The 17,200-nt window shown below is 36.7% G+C and overlaps 3 protein-coding genes across 3 annotated transcripts; 2 read left to right on the top strand and 1 right to left on the bottom strand.

The window, feature by feature from the left end:
- Positions 1-2,149: 2,149 nt before the first annotated feature.
- On the top strand, positions 2,150-4,840 carry LOC147285047 (NagB/RpiA/CoA transferase-like superfamily protein). Its single transcript, XM_086244060.1, has 9 exons — positions 2,150-2,353; positions 2,463-2,518; positions 2,585-2,743; positions 2,858-2,957; positions 3,098-3,240; positions 3,500-3,605; positions 3,914-4,052; positions 4,142-4,410; positions 4,532-4,840. The coding sequence occupies exons 1-9, from the start codon at positions 2,258-2,260 to the stop codon at positions 4,610-4,612; spliced, it is 1,149 nt and encodes a 382-aa protein (XP_086100186.1). The 5' UTR covers positions 2,150-2,257; the 3' UTR covers positions 4,613-4,840.
- A 578-nt stretch (positions 4,841-5,418) lies between these two features.
- RECQL3 (DEAD/DEAH box RNA helicase family protein) lies at positions 5,419-11,563 on the top strand. The gene is made up of 19 exons (XM_086243805.1): positions 5,419-5,700; positions 5,859-5,969; positions 6,057-6,064; positions 6,160-6,243; positions 6,485-6,625; positions 6,736-6,770; positions 7,202-7,285; positions 7,484-7,572; positions 7,805-7,957; positions 8,259-8,355; positions 8,574-8,577; positions 8,702-8,851; positions 8,932-9,024; positions 9,108-9,173; positions 9,267-9,400; positions 9,696-9,787; positions 9,889-10,001; positions 10,276-10,382; positions 10,694-11,563. The coding sequence occupies exons 1-19, from the start codon at positions 5,544-5,546 to the stop codon at positions 11,148-11,150; spliced, it is 2,175 nt and encodes a 724-aa protein (XP_086099931.1). The 5' UTR covers positions 5,419-5,543; the 3' UTR covers positions 11,151-11,563.
- Positions 11,564-11,699: 136 nt separating this feature from the next.
- Positions 11,700-15,363, bottom strand: LOC147285049 (protein STRICTOSIDINE SYNTHASE-LIKE 4-like). Its single transcript, XM_086243804.1, has 5 exons — positions 15,039-15,363; positions 14,717-14,932; positions 14,461-14,528; positions 12,296-12,532; positions 11,700-12,207 (listed from the first exon to the last, which is right to left on the bottom strand). Exons 1-5 carry the CDS (start codon positions 15,198-15,200, stop codon positions 11,802-11,804), a joined length of 1,089 nt encoding a protein of 362 aa, XP_086099930.1. The 5' UTR covers positions 15,201-15,363; the 3' UTR covers positions 11,700-11,801.
- Positions 15,364-17,200: the final 1,837 nt, after the last annotated feature.

The raw sequence follows: 17,200 nt of genomic DNA on the forward strand, positions 1-17,200 counted from the left end.
ATTCATAGGATAATCTCCCGAACTCCAAAAAATACAAGATCTGCACCATTGGTCTTCTAAAAACTAACACTACCTCGTGAACACTTGCTACCCAAAAGACCGAGAGGTCTTAGAGGAAAATAAATTCAAACTCCGGAATGTTAATTTTTATGAAAGGTAGTGTTATTAGGGTAGCAAGTGTTCACGAGAAATGTAGTGTTAGTTTTTAGAAGACCAATGGTGCAGACTTTGTATTTTTTGAAGTTCGGAAGATTATCCTATGAATTTTTAAAGAATCCAGAGTATTTTAATTTTTTAGAAATAAATTTGGACTTCCTAAATTTTATGGAAACTTTCAAAGGGCAAATTAATAATTTGACTCCATAGTAAATTACTATTAGTCAAGACGAGTCCGTAAGAATTTTCCGTCAATTTTTCTGAGTCCGTAACTATTTTTAATTAATTTTCAAAGTTTGTAAAAATAAGAAAAGAGAAATAAAAAAATGGTTGTACATGTGGCCACTTGTAATTGGTTGGACCTTGCCACTCAGCATGGTGACGTGGCAAAAGCCTCCCCACCCAAGTTCTTCTCTATGAAAAGACCAAAAAACCCATGAGGATTTGGATGGATGTGGTAACTTGCAAACAAAATTTAATTCATGGAGCAACTTGCTTTAATTTTTAATTTAGGTGGTAACATGTAAATCGAGTCAAAGTTCAGGTGGGTATCTTGCTAAAAAGCCTTTTAATAAATCACATACCTTTTTATAGTGATTAGATCACTTACCTAATATAACTTACCAAAGAACAATACCACATTATATGTAGGAAACGAAAAATAATGGAAAAGTTTTGATCAACTAGCTTATTTTTATCTTCACTTGTACCAAATTAAAAGGCTTTGGAAGGGCCCATGTTTAGTCTTTTATATCATTTTTAGGCTCCGTAGTGGAGAATCCAAAAGTTGTTATGGATGATAGTAAAAAAATTAAAAATTAATTTTTTTCATAATTATCAACTCTTCATAGCAAAAACAGATAGTAAGTTTTTAGGTGCTTTTGAAAGCTGCAGTGAATCACAACAACTATGAATATTTGTTTATTTTAAATTAAAAAATATATTCATTGTTAGTTATATTTATATTATGATATTTTATTTATACGATTAAAATTATAATATACTTAAAAAATAATAGGCATACTTATTTAATAATATTGTTATTAGAAAAATTAATGCTAATAAAAATTTGTAGCAAAAAATTTTAAAAACAAGTAAAAAAACATTTTATTTTAACCAAATAAATAAATGAAATACACTGTCAGCATCATGTCTATTTTAGTAATTATACACAGTCACATTACTTTTACATTAACATTTACCAAACACTTTGATACTGTTTTTTACATGGATTAATGTTATTTTGCTTCTCAAACTATTACACATGTATCAGTTTGCTCCTCATACTTCTAATTTGGAAAATTAAGGACCCTGACTTTTTCAATTTTGCCAATTAAGGTTATTCCGTCAATTTATACATTTTTCATCTAAATGTCGAGATGATCAACCAGAATTTAGCAAGAAATAAAAGAGGAAAAATGATGCATAAGGAAAAAATGATAAGATCTAAATGGAATGGACCATTTTGCCCTCAAAGATTTGAATAAAAAATGTGTAAATTGACGGAAGAACCTCAATTGACAAATTAAAAAAGTCAGAGTCCTTAATTTTCCAATTAGAAGTCTGGGGAGTAAACTGATACAAGTATAATAGTCTGTGGAGCAAAATGGTATTAATCCTTTTTTTTACACTCACAACATTTTTGAAAACATAATTTACCAAATATTCAACTGTTTTACTTTACAGATGACTTTACTTCACAGCTATTTTTCCTCGCAACAATACTGAACATTAGTCTTTTAGATCAAAACAAGTCCCCAATTCAAGCTATTTTTGGTCTGACAAAAGTACCCTTCACACTTAAAACCCAGGCAGAATAAAATGGAGGTCCCCCATTCCCATAATTTACCCTGTGGGCATGGTGTCTCATGCTTTACAACTAACTGGGCCTCATCTTCCATGTTCTTGTGCTTTTACGACATGGCCCATTAGGAAAGGGGTTCACTTCACGCGCGACATTGGCGTTCCTTTCACGCGCGACAAAGAAGAAAGGGAAGAGAGAACAACTGACTGATTCCACTGAAGCAGTGAGTGTGAGTTCGCCTCCTCCTTCTTGTTCAACTTTAATCGTCGAAACGTCGTCGTACTAGTCCGATCTGGGATGGCGCCTAATCCGAACCTCACAGACGGAACCGAAAATGGCAACTCTCTCCAGTCTATCTGCTACAAGCGTGGCTCGCTCCAGCTACTCGATCAGGTCTCTCTCTAATAATCATATTAATTTCTTTTTTTTTTTTTTTTTTTTTTGGGAATTTAGCTCTGTAAGTAGCTTAAAATTGATTATTAGGTTTGTGGGTTTTGAACAGAGGAAACTCCCTCTGCAAACTACGTACTTGGATATCCGGGACGCCACAGACGGATGGTAAAGACCTCTTTCCCAACTGCTATGCAATTTCGATTATTCTCGGTTGATTGTGTATTGTTTCAGGCATGCGATAAAAGATATGGTGGTGCGCGGCGCACCGGCCATTGCTATTGCCGCAGCCCTCTCGTTGGCGGTAGAAGTGTTCAACTTGGAGGACTTTAATGGCACGCCCCATGAAGCGGCTTCGTTCCTTGTCATGAAATTGGAGTATCTTGTCTCCAGGTTTAAGTTTAACCATGTTTTAATTACAATCATAATAATAATCTTCGAGCTTTAGAGTTGTAGTGTTGAGATGGGGTTCTGATTGTGTGATTTTCTTCAATGCTTCTTCTTCAGCCGACCAACTGCTGTCAATCTTTCGGATGCTGCAACCAAACTAAATCAAGTTGTATCCAAGGTTTCGGCTACTACTTCGGACGCCAAGAGTGTGTTTGAGGTGCTTTAACGTTTGGAACATTAGTTTGCTTGTGATTTGATTTTGGCCCAAGAATCTATCATCCGGATTTTTAACTAATTATTACTTCTACTGTTAATGCTAATCTTGCATTCTACTTGCTTTATTTGTTTGTTTCTTAGGCTTACATTGAAGCTGCTGAAATTATGCTAAAGGACGATGTTGCTTCAAACGAGGCTATTGGGTCTTATGGAGCAATTTTTATTCAGCGCCAACTGGAATACATTAGGAGCATTTCTATTTTGACCCATTGCAACACCGGCAGGTATTCCTTGGGGACAGATCCTCCTTGATTTGGTTGTTGCATTATGCAGTTGTTGGTATGGATTTCTATAGGTTGAACATGTGCCCCACTAATAAAGGGTAGAGTCATGAAATCCCAACAATACATTGTGGAGGTTTCGCATATTCCTGTACTCTGCTTGTTTCTTTCGTCTTCCTTTTTATCTCCTCCCTTCTGGTTACGCATAGGCTGAACTTTGCTTATAGGTGTTTTCTGACTTTGATATTTTTGATACTCCCAGTCTTGCAACAGCTGGTTATGGTACCGCCCTTGGTGTCATACGTTCACTTCATACTCAAGGAGTGTTAGAGAGGGCCTATTGCACAGAGACACGCCCATTCAACCAAGTGAGTGCCTACTCTTTAGTTGTTCATAGTTTTCACTTTAGCATCCTCTACTATTTTCTGTGACATTCACATATATTTAGTGATAAAATTAGTTCAATAAAGTGGTCTTGAGAGGAGTTGCATGTTATTTACCATTGCTTCTGAACTTGATGAGAAACTAGCCTTGGTGTTGTTTGTATCGTTCTGTGGTTAAATGTTAAGTCATTGAACTGATCGCTGAATTTACTATTTAGCAACTCAGATTAAGCATTTGAATGCACTACTGAATTTACTGATTTATTTTAATTGTGATTTTAAACTAATTCCAGGGATCCAGACTCACGGCATTTGAGTTGGTGCATGATAACATACCTGCCACTCTTGTAGCAGATTCGGCTGCAGCTGCATTAATGAAAGATGGACGTGTGAATGCTGTAATTGTTGGAGCAGATCGTGTGGCTGCAAATGGTATTTGAAATGAAATCAGCAACTCATCTGCTTTAGCATTCTAACTTTGCGTAGGTTTGTGTAGCTAATATCTTTTCAACTTGATTCAGGCGATACTGCTAACAAGATTGGGACGTACAGTCTTGCTGTAAGTGCAAAGTACCATCACATTCCATTTTTTGTGGCTGCACCACTGACTTCCGTCGACTTATCTCTTTCTTCTGGACAAGAGATAGTAATAGAGGAACGATCCCCAAGGGAATTATTGTACTCACAAGGAGGACTCGGGGAACAAGTTGCTGCATCGGGAATCTCTGTCTGGAACCCAGCTTTTGATGTTACCCCTGCTAGTTTAATATCTGGTATCATAACTGAGAAGGTATTCTCTCTTACTCTTTCTGGGGCACACGCTCACTGGGAACATGCATTTACATATCTGTAGAAATAATCAATTAGAGCTTGTTATGTTTAATCTGATTATCTTTTTGTTCTCTGAGCAGGGTGTTATTAAAAAAAAGAGCACAGGTGCTTTTGACATAAAGGATTTTGTGCACAAGGCAGCCTTGCATTCTGATGCATAAAGGAGGGCTTCCCAAAATGGACGAAATATACACCGCCGGTTATTGTCTGTTTAACTTAATATGAGAAGAGCTATGTGATCTATGTCAAATAATTGTGAGATTCAGTCTTGCCCCAAGTGATGCCAACTTTGCCCTACTGTAATATTGATGGATATAATAAATACAAAGTTAATAAATGTACGGAAAGCAGCTGGGAAAATTTGGTGGCAAAGCCTTATGGTTTTCTTAGGTCATGTCCATGAATGTGAATGGTTTGTCCTTCGGTTCTCGTGACTGTCTGACTGATTTGAGGTGCAGCAACCTAAACTCAACGAGCCGATATAATTTAGGCAATCACACGATTTGGAGCATAATGGGTTGGGGTTCACAATTAGGGGTGTCATATTTGAGTTCGTGGTCAACAATTACACGAACCCAAATGATGTACATTGTAATCGTATTATCGTGTCATGTCATATTTGTGTAGTCTATAATTGTGTTATCGTTTCAAAAATTGCCACCCCTATTTACAATGAGGCAATCTAAACTCAATCCGAGTTTATAATAAGTACCCAAATATGTATCTATTTATTTCATCATGGACACAAGACATATCTACTTTCCACTTCCAAAAAAAGGAACATATCTACGTATCATATAAATATACAGTTATTAACTTATTACTAGCCGGGCATGTAAATATAACTCATGCAACGGAAGTGGACCATGGGTCAGGTTCGGCCCAGCATTTAGGCCCATACGAAAGACTTACCTCTTGGGCTCGTCCTTTTCGGGTTTCCCCGATCATTTCAGGCTCCTACAAAATCTTCGCTTCACGAATCACCACCAGGTGCTGCCATCTGCGAAAGACGAAGAATCCTATACAAGCAATTGGCTTTCTTTGAACTTGGCTTGAAATTGGGTGGTGTTTGGTTACAGGGGTAAGTGGAAAATGAAGAAATCTGCGCTGCCATTGCAAAATGCAAGCGGCACTGGTAATAAGAAGCAGGTTTTGGGAAAGGAAGCTCTGGTGAAGGTGTTGAGGTGGCACTTTGGGCATCCTGAATTCAGAGGCAAGCAACTGGAGGCCATTGAAGCTGTCTTATCAGGTACATTTTTACCTACATTTCTTCATGCCCTAGACAATGCCATTGTTTATGTTCAGTTTGGTTGCTCAGAAAACGCGGGAAACTGTAAACAACTGTTTTTCTAGACCTGGGCAAACCCATTTGGCCATTTCTGTTCTTATGTTTTCTGGGTTTTGCAGGAAGAGATTGTTTTTGTCTGATGCCAACTGGAGGCGGGAAGTCAATGTGTTATCAGATACCGGCACTGGCCAAGAAAACTGGAATCGTGCTTGTTGTTTGTCCTTTAATAGGTGAATCAGATATTTTATATATGATCATGTTTGATTTGTGTAAATGCTAGGACTTGGCTCTAAGTTTCTTGTGCAATTTGTGTGCAGCATTGATGGTAGGTCGGCTATGATTGCTCTTGTCGAGTTGTGGTAATTTTCGTGCTCTGAGGATTGAGGTGTGGGATTTTGGAATTTTTTTTTATGTGACCAGGAAAACCAGGTGATGGCATTGAAGGAGAAAGGAATTGCTGCTGAATATCTCTCCTCGACCCAGACAGCCCAAGTAAAAAATAAGGTTGAATTTGGTTCCATAGTGAAAAACCTTTGGATTTATTTTATATAGGAATGTATACAGCTTTAAGGAGCTTCATAAAGAAGCTAGAAGTTGTTGTTTGGTGATCACCTTAGTATTTACAGCTCATTTTCATAGCAACTTCCTGCGTAGCATGAAACAAAAGTGTAAAAACAATGACCTGGAGCATATGTTGTTATGCATGAGATTATGGGAATAGTGATGCCTCTCTTTTGCATTTTAGATACATGAAGACCTTGATTCTGGAAAACCATCTTTGAGGCTGCTTTATGTGACTCCAGAATTGATTGCAACATCAGGATTTATGACAAAGCTGACAAAGATTTACACAAGAGGGTTGTTGAATCTCATTGCCATAGATGAGGTGTGAAGCTACATGGTCTATGTTCCAGTAACCAGTATATGTGGCCATTTGAGTTTTCTCAAAATGTTTCAGCTTTTGTGTATAAATCACCTCCCTTCTGAAAATTTCAGGCACATTGCATTTCTTCATGGGGCCATGATTTCAGGTTTGTAATACTAATATATATAAGAAACAATTGCTGGGTTTTGCATTTATTTTTTATTCTTTTTGACCTAAACATGGGGGCTTAGAAATCATCAGAATCTCTAACCAAATGTGATCGTACAACCAAAACTTTCTAAGAACCTTGGTATATGGTAGTAAAATTCAGATGGCAGCATAATCCTAATCCCTCCCTCCTGTGTGTTATTGAATTTCTATATTTGCTTAAGATATTATTTGTTCTTGCTAATTCCTAATTTCCTATGAGCTGAATACTAATAGATTTTCTGACCCATTTGCCTGAAGTTCCATATCATTATTATTTGTATAAAGTGAGAATGGAATGTTGCAATGTTGATTTATGTACTACAGAAACTCTGACAACCATTTTCTTTCTTTTGGTTCTCTGTCTCCTTAATCGTTGTTTTGAAACAGGCCTAGTTATCGTAAGCTGTCGTCTTTAAGGAGCCACCTCTCTGGTGTACCAATATTGGCTTTGACAGCTACAGCCGCTCCCAAGTAAGTCTTTTGATGCACTCTGCAGAGAAACTCAGCTCATATTTAGCAATGTCTCTGGCTATTTTATTATTATTATGTTCTTTGCAAAAAATGCATTCTTCTGAAGGTTTAAAAGTATAGATCCGTATTATTCTTTTAGAATGAGAAGCACCAACTAATATTAGTTAATTAACCATCATTCATTCTTTTGTTCTGCAGAGTTGAGAAGGATGTGAAAGAGTCCTTATGCCTTCAAAATCCTTTAACCCTAAGATCTTCTTTCAATCGTCCTAATATATATTATGAAGGTGCGTCTTGCTTCCCTGACTTGATTCACGTCCTGTTTATGTTGTCTTTCAGCTTAAGTTATACAAGCCTGGGGAAACTCAGCCACTTGATTGTTACTGTAATCTTTTATGGCCCTTTATATCCTTCCCCAAAGTGTTTTACAACATGAGTTTGAGTGAAGGATAGGATTAGTTATGAAATGCAAGCTTCACCATTACCTCACAAAACTGACCAGGTTTCTCTATAATGCAGTTCGATACAAAGATCTTTTAGATGATGTGTATGCTGATTTGTCTAACGTACTAAAATCTGGTGGAGATGTCTGTGCAATTGTTTACTGCCTTGAACGTACAATGTGTGATGACTTGTCCGCTCATCTATTAACAAATGGAATTTCATGTGCTGGTAAATCACTTAACACTCTATAGCCTGTGTGGTAGCATTTATACTTTTGGTTTAAAAAAAAGAATTAAAGAAAGAGAGGGGAGTTGTAGATGAGAAAGGAGGAAGAATATTCCTCCTCCTCCTCTCTCTCTCTCTCTCTCTCTCTCTCTCTCTCTCTCTCTCTCTCTCTCTCTCTCATTTTTCTCCTATTTCTTCCATTTCTCTCCTTAATTTAGAACGAAGAAATGTTATCAAAACGCCCTTAGTTATTGATTGGTATTATAATACTGACATTTTTTTTTCAATATTCTGCTGCTTTCAGCTTATCATGCAGGTTTGAATGATAAATTGCGGAGCTCTGTTTTAGATAATTGGATTTCTTCTAAGATACAAGTTGTTGTGGCAACGGTAGCTTTTGGGTATGATTGTATTTATAACTTAAACCTTTTATTTTTTATTTTTTCTTTTGGGGGGGGGGGGGGGGGGGGTGGTGTTATATGGATAGCTTCATCTTATTGCTCCTAGCTCATGATTGGGATTGTGATGTGCTTTCTTTTTTTTTTCCTTTCTCTTTATACTTGAGCTTGGAGCTTGTTCTGGTGCATGCACAGTAATTGAGCTATTGGTGTACCTTCAGGATGGTATGAAAGTGAATCACTATTTGTTTAAATGAACTCTTGACAATTTTTTTCTTTTCAATTCTCGTGTTGGGGATAAGGTTTAGCAGATGTCATCTGTCTCTAACGGTTTGTGGTTAATTTTAAGGGTATAGATAGAAAAGATGTCAGAATTGTTTGCCACTTTAATATTCCCAAGTCAATGGAAGCCTTCTACCAAGAGTCGGGTAGAGCTGGTCGTGATCAATTACCTTCCAGAAGTCTGTTGTACTATGGAATTGATGATTGCAAAAAAATGGTGTGCTTAATAACACTGGTTACTTCCATGCCTATATATGCTTTGTTCCATTGTTCACTTGAGTTTCTAATATATTGCAGAAATTCATTCTAAGCAATGCTGAGAACAAGAAGTCAAAGGCCTCAAACTCACAGGAAGAGTTGTCAAAAAAATCCCTGACCGACTTCCAACAGGTGACACTTTAGTAACTTCTGCACTCTCTGAATGACCTCTGCATGATTGATGTTTATTGGAATCTGAATTCAAAGACATGCAGATGGTTGAGTATTGTGAGAGTTCTGGATGCCGTAGGAAAAAGATTCTTCAGAGTTTTGGTGAACAGGTAGTATAATCTACTGAAACTTTTAGTTCATATGTACTTTGGAGTGGAATATTAATGCTCAAGTAGAGCTATTACTGACATCATTCAAAACAGGCACCTGCATCACTATGTGGAAAAACCTGTGATTCCTGCAAACATCCAAACCTAATTTCCAAGTATTTGGAAGACCTCGCAACTTCTTGCATTGTTCGGCAGAAAGCTGGTTCATCTGGAATTTTTATGAGCAGGTGCTCTATTTTTACATATAGTGTTGATATTTGCTGTTATTTAAATTCTTTCACTTGTAAAGCACCTTGGGTTTTGAATTACTTTCATACTTTGCTCCATAAAAGAAGGTTTGCAATTATCATGAAATGTTGCATATAGTAGTCGTTCCAGTGGCCTTGGGGCTCAACACAAAGGGCAGTGGATGGGATGAGACTTAGGAGCTTGCATATTCACTGATTAGTAATTAGCATGTCAAAGCTTAATTGAATAATGACCTTAGGTGCTTGCATATTCACTGATGTCTTTCATTTTCAGCTCCTCTGATATGGTTAATGATCAATACTCTGAATTCTGGAATCGTGATGATGAAGCAAGTTGTTCTGAGGAAGACATATCTGATTCTGATGGTATTTTATTTGCAGAACATTTCATTATTTTTTTGGATGGGGGGGTTTAAGGAACTTGTTTACTGTATGTAATCTCATTCATTGTCTCCCTCAATTCCCAGATGGTATTGTGGCTGTCAAGAACCTTGCCAGGTCAAAGCTGCTCAGTGAAAAGATTGAGTGCTTGGAGCGTGCAGAAGAAAGATATTACCAGAATAAATCTTCTGATAAGCAGGTTCAGTCTAACATATTGAATGTTTTTCCAAATTTGAAGTTTTAGAATTGCATGTGTGCCCTAATGTTCTTTATGTGCTTTAGAACCATCATGCTGGAATGCGCTGCAAGAAAGTATGATTTACCATCTAAGGGGAAATTGACATGTTAGCCAACTTGCTAAAACACTGCTGCACATTTTCTGTTCATATATACGATTTAGCCTGGTATGTCTAAAATAATATGCACTTAGATCTTTCCCCTGAACAACTTTTTTTCACTTTATTTGACAATAGATAAATAAACTTGACAAGAATTCTATCTCTGATACACTGAGGGAAGCAAGCAAGCAAAGATTACAAAATGCTCTAAAGCAGGCCGAGCAGCGGCTTGGAAACATTAAGTAAGCTCTTTGTTTTAACTGCATTTGATGTTCTTTTAATGTAATGAATATCGCATAAGAAATTCCTCCTATAAATTGTGCAATCCATATGATTATCATGATAGCTAGATGTATTGCATTCAATTACACAATTGATTATAGTTATATGGATATTTGAAAGTTATACATAAGTCTAAGTTCCTTTAACTGGTGTCTCAGATTAATTTTTATGTGCAGCAAACCAGTTAACCACTTGAGATTTTAAACTTTCTCACAAATGTTGTTTTTGTTAGTGATCTGGAGGTTCTCACTGTTGAAAATTTTCTGTGCAGGATTGAAGTGGAAAAATCAGCCTCTTTTCTTGAAAATGAGTGTTACAAGAAATATGGGAAAACTGGGAAATCATTTTATTATTCTCAAGTGGCAAGTACATCGAGGTGGTTATCAACTGCAGATTCTACTGACTTAACCGATCGCCTTGGCACCATTACCAGTTCCCCTTCTGAGAATACTCTGCCCAAGACAGAACCTTCTGCAACACCATCACCTTTGGTGGAGGGACCAGCAGAAATTACCAGCAATGATTTACATGATAGTGTTAGATCAGAAGCTTCTGTAGCTGTGTCACCAACTCAAAGTGCTTCCCCAAGTACAAGGATGCCACCAATTCCATCCTTCGCAGAGTTTATCAACAGCAAAAAGATAAAAGCCAACAGATCAAGTGCATCAGAAGAGCAATCACCAAATGGAGTTCAGAAGAATCTAGAGAAGAGAATGAGGTTGAAATAGGTTGAATATCTTAGTTTCTTCAGTTGCTCATTATTTGGTTGATGAAAGTAGACAGATACAGAGACTATGCAATTCTACTCAATATCAAATTGTGATCTGCAGCAGTTATTTTCTTATAGTAGTGTTCAAAAGCCAGTCATAAACTGTGAAACAATCTCAGCAGGAGGTACTTGATTTTGTGGGCTCATTGGCCCACTTGGCCTTTGTCATGCATATGCATAGATTTTTGCCATGTGGGAGAGGCATGTATATCGCGTTATGGTTATTTGGATTGGATACGAAAAATCACAATTTCGATTTTCTGTTTCCCACCTTGATGGCAAAGAATTGAACCATTTCTTGCTTATCCATGAATTCAGGATATTCGTCTTACTTCAAGAACTAGCTACATGAAATTGGGCATGTATCTTGGTGCTTGATTGACTTATAAACAAGTGATTTTTTTTTTTCTTTTTTAATGTTTGACTAGTCGAAATTGTGAGAGTGGAGGATCCCAGGTTTGAGAGTGTAGTCAAATGAGGGAATCAAGGAACATTTGACTGCCATTAGTGACCATGACTGATTATTGAGATATAACCAAAGCTTCTTGGAGAAACAGCATTAGAAGTACCTTAAAAAAAAAATTTAAGGAAACAAAAACATTGATACGTCCTATATGTTTCTTAGTGACAACTTGCCAATGAAGTTGGACTGCAGGCTTCCCAAGTAAAGATGATCCTCAAATTCCAAAGCTGCTGTCACAAAGGAAATCACACTTCCATTAGGATCCTCAAGCTTCTTGATTATCTTGCCATCAGCTGCCACATTCACCACCATAGCTTTTTTATGTACCCCATTGACCAGTTCAACTAATTTCCCAGATGTTGCAACCAAGTGTTTGGCTGCTTTGGAGGTGTGCACAAACTCCAGCCCATCTGAGGTCAATTGAAGCAGAGCAATCCAGAAAGACCCATCTGGGGCAAGATTGATGTTGTCTGGTGCACCAGGCAGTTTCTCAATGAACATCTCTGCCTTCCCTTTGTTCTCTCCCTCCAGCCAATACTTTTGGCACCTAAATCTGACCCATCAAACACAATATTGTTAAAGTGCTCATGATTTCGTTTTAAGTTAGAATGAGCAAGAAGTGTTGCTTATCAATTGCTTACTTCCATGTTTCACAGACCACCAGATAATCTTGGTCTTTTGACACTGCAACTCCATTAGCAAAACCCAAATGATCAAGTAGGATTGAAGTCTCGCCTGATGATGGGTCGTACTTGAGCAGCTGCCCATGGGGTTTTGCCTCCAGCACGTCTAGATACCAATTGTGGAGTCCAAATTTGGTGCTTGCAACACTAAAATACAGACTACCATCTGATGCTTCAATCACATCATCTGCAAATCTGATTTCAACATGTAAATTATTATAACTAAGTATATCTAATAGAATGCATGTGTTCATTTATTGGGCCCATGTATTTTATTGGGGGTCATTCGGATAAGCACTAAGCAGCATTCTTGATAAGAAGCACATGTATCCCTAGATACTGTGTCAGAGTTGTGGCCCCAGAAGCCTTTGGTCCACATGGAATACTGCCAATCTTCTTTTTCCTTTTAATTGTCTTTATGCATTTCTCTCATATATGCCTAATGAATCAGACCCAAAAAGAAAGAGAGAGTTAATGAAGGATACTATGAAAGACAGCGTACATGGAAGAAGAAAAATATCTCAGATTGGACGTCCGAACAAACCCAAAGAAAAAGTACTCGACCTTGATTGCAACACTCATGGATTCATCTTACAAACCAACAAACCATCTGAGGTCAGTATGTATGTATGGCCTGTACTCTGTAGCAATCGGTCCCAAGAGAAAAAAATATTCCTTACGGTATTGATAACAGCCAAGCAGTGTCCGAATGAGGAAACTGCCACACCTCACAATAAGATGACCTATTGATGTTTGTGGGTTGCATCAGAAGAATTGGCATGGCTTGCACATGGCTCTCTGAAGTTTGAAGTGATCATCGTCACATTGCTTTCTCCCATTTCCTTTTCCACTGTTGGATAAGGAATCACGGAACTATAGGGCTCCATTTGTTAAGCTCGACTAAATGTTATTCTATATTTAGTACTGTGTCGGATTATGAAGGATTTAGGATTTTGATATTTGATATTTGATATTTGTTAAGCTCGACTAAATAACAATGTCTTGTATTTGATATATAACCAAACTAAGTTATAATTATTTTAATTTTTAAATTAATAAAAAATAATAATTATCAAATTTTTTAATAATTTGAAGGCCTAAAACAATTAACTTTATATATTATTTTATTAAATAACATGTTATCCAATAACAATTCCCATGTTATTATAATTTTTTATATTTTTAAGTCAAAGATATATCACTTATGCCGAGGATTCAATAGTTATAATTATTGGACTTGTGTACAAATAAAATGGAAGAACAATGGATAAGAATCGGAATAAAAAAAAAAAGAGACAGATTGTTTTTTTTTGGGGTAAATAAAGGAGACACATTTCAACAAGCAAACACAGAGAAAAAAATAAAGGAAAAAATAGGGAAAAAGAAATCCATAAAAATTGGAAAAGAAACCCATAAAAAAGAGAAACAAGAAAAATTAAGAAAATAAAAACATGAAAAACTCCAGAAAAATCCTAAGACATCAATCGGAAGAGCACTCCCAGAAATCCAAAAAGATTAAGAAAAAACGAAGTCATCAATCCAGTAGAGATAAAGGGGGGAGAGAGAGAGAGACTGAATAGCTGCTTTCCTTCCTTGACTTCAATGAGAGAGTTGAGAACAAATCTTGGAAGAATCTCAGATGAGTTTGGGAATGACGACCAAAGATCGCAGAAACGTCAAATAGAGAAAAAAAAAAAAAAAAAAAAAGAGGAAATAGAAAAGAAAAACAGGGGAAATAGCGTGGTTTAGTCTATTTTACCAAGTTCTTATTTAGCACCCTCTTTTCACACGGTGTTATTCAACACTGTCTAAGCATGAGTTTTAAGAAAACCGGTGCTATGCAATACCACTTAAAATAACATTGGGTGATGCCAAACGCAGATTACAAGTGTTATTTAACACAATCCTATCTAATCCCGTGTAACAAACAGGGCCTAGGGGCCTAGGTGTGAATGTGTGGCAAGTACTACTCACTGCATCTGCATGCCTACTTGTTCAAGGAGAAGTTAATTTGTTCCCAAGTCCAGCAATGAGGGTTAGGTGGGTGTTTATCTGAAGGGTTTGCACATTTTCAAGAATATTGTATGTTTGTCTAAGTACACATGCATTCTGGTGTGGCTTACCTTATTTTGGACCCATTAACATGTGAAGCAAGAACCGTGACACCATTTTCTGTAACCTTAAGCAAACCCTGCAAGTGATCACAATTTAAGGTAAAAAAGAGCCAATATTGGCCCATATGCAGAACTAGGACAAATGGTACCCACTACTCCTTTAAACAGGCCACAGAAATACTCAAAATCAATACTTTTGCCCTTTTCCGGATTAGGTGGTCATTTTCTTGATTGGTTAGAGAGAGAGAGCTAGTAGTGTTCTTACCTCTTCAGCATCACATGCAACAAGATCGCCTTCCTTTGTGGTTGTAATTCCAAGCAGTGTATGACTATTCAACATCTTCCAGTTCTCCCAGGTCCCATTTTTGTACTGCAGCCTTTTGATCCATCCATCTCTAGTAGCCGTGTAGAGCGTGCCTTGTTTATCCACAGCAACATCTTCTGGTTTCACTAGAAGTCCATCCCCAAGCTTAGTCACGCTCTACAAAAAAAAAAAAAAAAGAAAGAAAAGCAACACCAACACACCATGATAACAAGCACAAAGTTAGAAAAGGAAATTAAGCTTATAAATACAAATGAATCTTGACCTGTAATATGTTGTTTTTAGGAAGAAGGGAAGCAGAAGATGCTGGAGGCAGCTGAAGTGAGTCTGGGGATATTGGAGAAAACAAATAGATTTGAAGTGTGAATGCAAGCAAACATGCTAACACAAAGCCTGAACATGAGGTTAGCAAGTGTTTGAGAGCCATGAGCTAGCTATAGCTGGAGCTTTCTTCAGTGAAGTTTGTGCTACTGTGTTGTGGAACAAAAGTCTGATAAGGACAATGAAATTGTGTTAAACATATTCACAATGTTGTACTTAGGGTGTGTTTTGGACGTATCGGATCGAAAATAAGGTGCTTCAATTCCAATCCAAAAATTTTTGGAATGAAATTTATATTCCAAAAAATTGGAATTTCAACATTTCATTCCAATTTGGAATTTTTGGATTTCTTGGAATTTTTGGATTTTTTCAGAATATCACATTTTCGGAACTTTCGGATAAAAATTCGAAATTTTCAAATAAAAAATCAGAATCTTCACGTTACTTTTTGTTATTAGTAAAAAAAATAAAAAAAATTAGTGATTACACGTACAAAAAATGTGGGTGCTTTTGTTAGCATTTATGTTATTATAATACACATATATTTATAATATATATATGTTTATATTAGTAGTAGTAGTTATTTTTTTTTAATATATATATGTGTATGTTTGAAACAAATAACAAATTAATGAAACATATAGTAAAAAACTAAATAAATGATATAATATTAATATAAATACGGAATAAATTGGCATAATTTCAAAAATATTGAATCAAAATGGCTTTAGAAAATGTCAGATTGGAATTCGGATTGGATTGGAATTTATAGATACATTCCAATTCTAATCCAATTATTTTCAGAATTTGGCATTTTCAGATTTCGGATTTGATTCGAACATTCCAAAATTAAAAAATTTCGGATTGAAATCGGTTGGATCAGATTTTCCAATCCAAATCACACCCCTAGTTGTACTGTAAAGAATCGAAAATAATTGACGAGAACAAAACTGCAGTTGTCAGCACAATGTTAGAGATTCAGAACCAGCAAGTAACTAAAAATTACTTAAGAGTTTTTTTTTTTTGGCCAAGAAAATTACTTAAGAGTTAAACATGCAGGAATTGGCTGATTGGCCACACCTGCCACCTGTAATCCTTCTATCCAGTGGGCATGTTCATGTCAAATTGTCAAATCGACCTCAACGTCTTCATGAGAACATGATATGATAGTTTTTGGAATCTAAGTACATCAAATTACTACTAGAGTAATCCAAACTCAAAGATGATTAGGAAACAAAGTTTGAGAAAATTGCAAAGACAACATTGTACTCCTATTAATGGGTTTGAACTCTCCTTTTAGAATGCTATTTTTAATGGGATTGAACTCTCCTTTTAATCCTCCAAGACACACAACAAAAAAAAAAAAAAAAAAATCATCTTGATTTAATCCATACATTTAAAGGGAATTTTAAGGGAAAATTCAATTGAATACAACCCCTTTAATGAGGGAGTAATTCGAGGAAAATCTCAATTGAATTCAAGGGCGACGATTGATACTAGGGCTGGATCAGCTAACTGAGAAAATCGATCTGAACATCGTAACCGACTCAACCGCTCTGAACAAAATCGTTCCGACGAGTGACCGAATAGTCGGTGGCGAAAATCTAACCAATCCGACGGTGGGCGGTGGCAGTTGCAGTTTAGAAATCTCAAACCGTCGGTATACCGATATCGATCCGACCTTCTTCTTCTTCTTCTTATGTTCTATGGCTTCCTTTCTTCTTGTCAACCAGCAAGCTTGACCTAATTACAACAACAACAAAAACCCAATTTCCCAACAACAACAACCCAATCAATTTCCCAACAACAACAACAGCCCATATATGAATCAACAGCCCCATAGGCCAATCAACCCAATCAACTCAAGTACCTATATATATACGATCTGAGATAAAGGGAGATGGTAGCGTGATTGCATAAGACACAGAGAAACTTAGTGAGTACGGGGCTACAGGGTTTCTTTGCAATCTAGACCACAATAACATCAACACCCTCATCTTCTCCGGCCACCGTCTCCATTTTCCCATTTTAAGACCCAGATCGATGAGTGTTGTGTTTCGCCAACTTGAAGGTTCACAGGGAGGGAAGGCGATGGTGGAAGAGAAG

This window comes from Dryas octopetala, chromosome 5 (genome assembly GCF_963921425.1).
Source record: "Dryas octopetala chromosome 5, drDryOcto1.1, whole genome shotgun sequence".
NCBI classification, from domain to species: Eukaryota; Viridiplantae; Streptophyta; class Magnoliopsida; order Rosales; family Rosaceae; genus Dryas; species Dryas octopetala.

What these genes read in the sequence shown, in the direction of transcription:
- LOC147285047 (XM_086244060.1), top strand. Translation starts at nt 2,258, where the DNA reads ATGGCGCCTAATCCGAACCTCACAGACGGAACCGAAAATGGCAACTCT. An exon ending in CGCTCCAGCTACTCGATCAG is followed by an intron (nt 2,354 to 2,462) that starts GTCTCTCTCTAA and finishes GGTTTTGAACAG; the next exon opens with AGGAAACTCCCTCTGCAAAC. An exon ending in CTGGTATCATAACTGAGAAG is followed by an intron (nt 4,411 to 4,531) that starts GTATTCTCTCTT and finishes TTCTCTGAGCAG; the next exon opens with GGTGTTATTAAAAAAAAGAG.
- RECQL3 (XM_086243805.1), top strand. Translation starts at nt 5,544, where the DNA reads ATGAAGAAATCTGCGCTGCCATTGCAAAATGCAAGCGGCACTGGTAAT. An exon ending in CAGCCCAAGTAAAAAATAAG is followed by an intron (nt 6,244 to 6,484) that starts GTTGAATTTGGT and finishes TTTGCATTTTAG; the next exon opens with ATACATGAAGACCTTGATTC. An exon ending in CAGCGGCTTGGAAACATTAA is followed by an intron (nt 10,383 to 10,693) that starts GTAAGCTCTTTG and finishes TTTTCTGTGCAG; the next exon opens with GATTGAAGTGGAAAAATCAG.
- LOC147285049 (XM_086243804.1), bottom strand. Translation starts at nt 15,200, where the DNA reads ATGGCTCTCAAACACTTGCTAACCTCATGTTCAGGCTTTGTGTTAGCA. An exon ending in GTTAATGGGTCCAAAATAAG is followed by an intron (nt 12,533 to 14,460) that starts GTAAGCCACACC and finishes TGTTGAAATCAG; the next exon opens with ATTTGCAGATGATGTGATTG. An exon ending in GTGGTCTGTGAAACATGGAA is followed by an intron (nt 12,208 to 12,295) that starts GTAAGCAATTGA and finishes TTGATGGGTCAG; the next exon opens with ATTTAGGTGCCAAAAGTATT.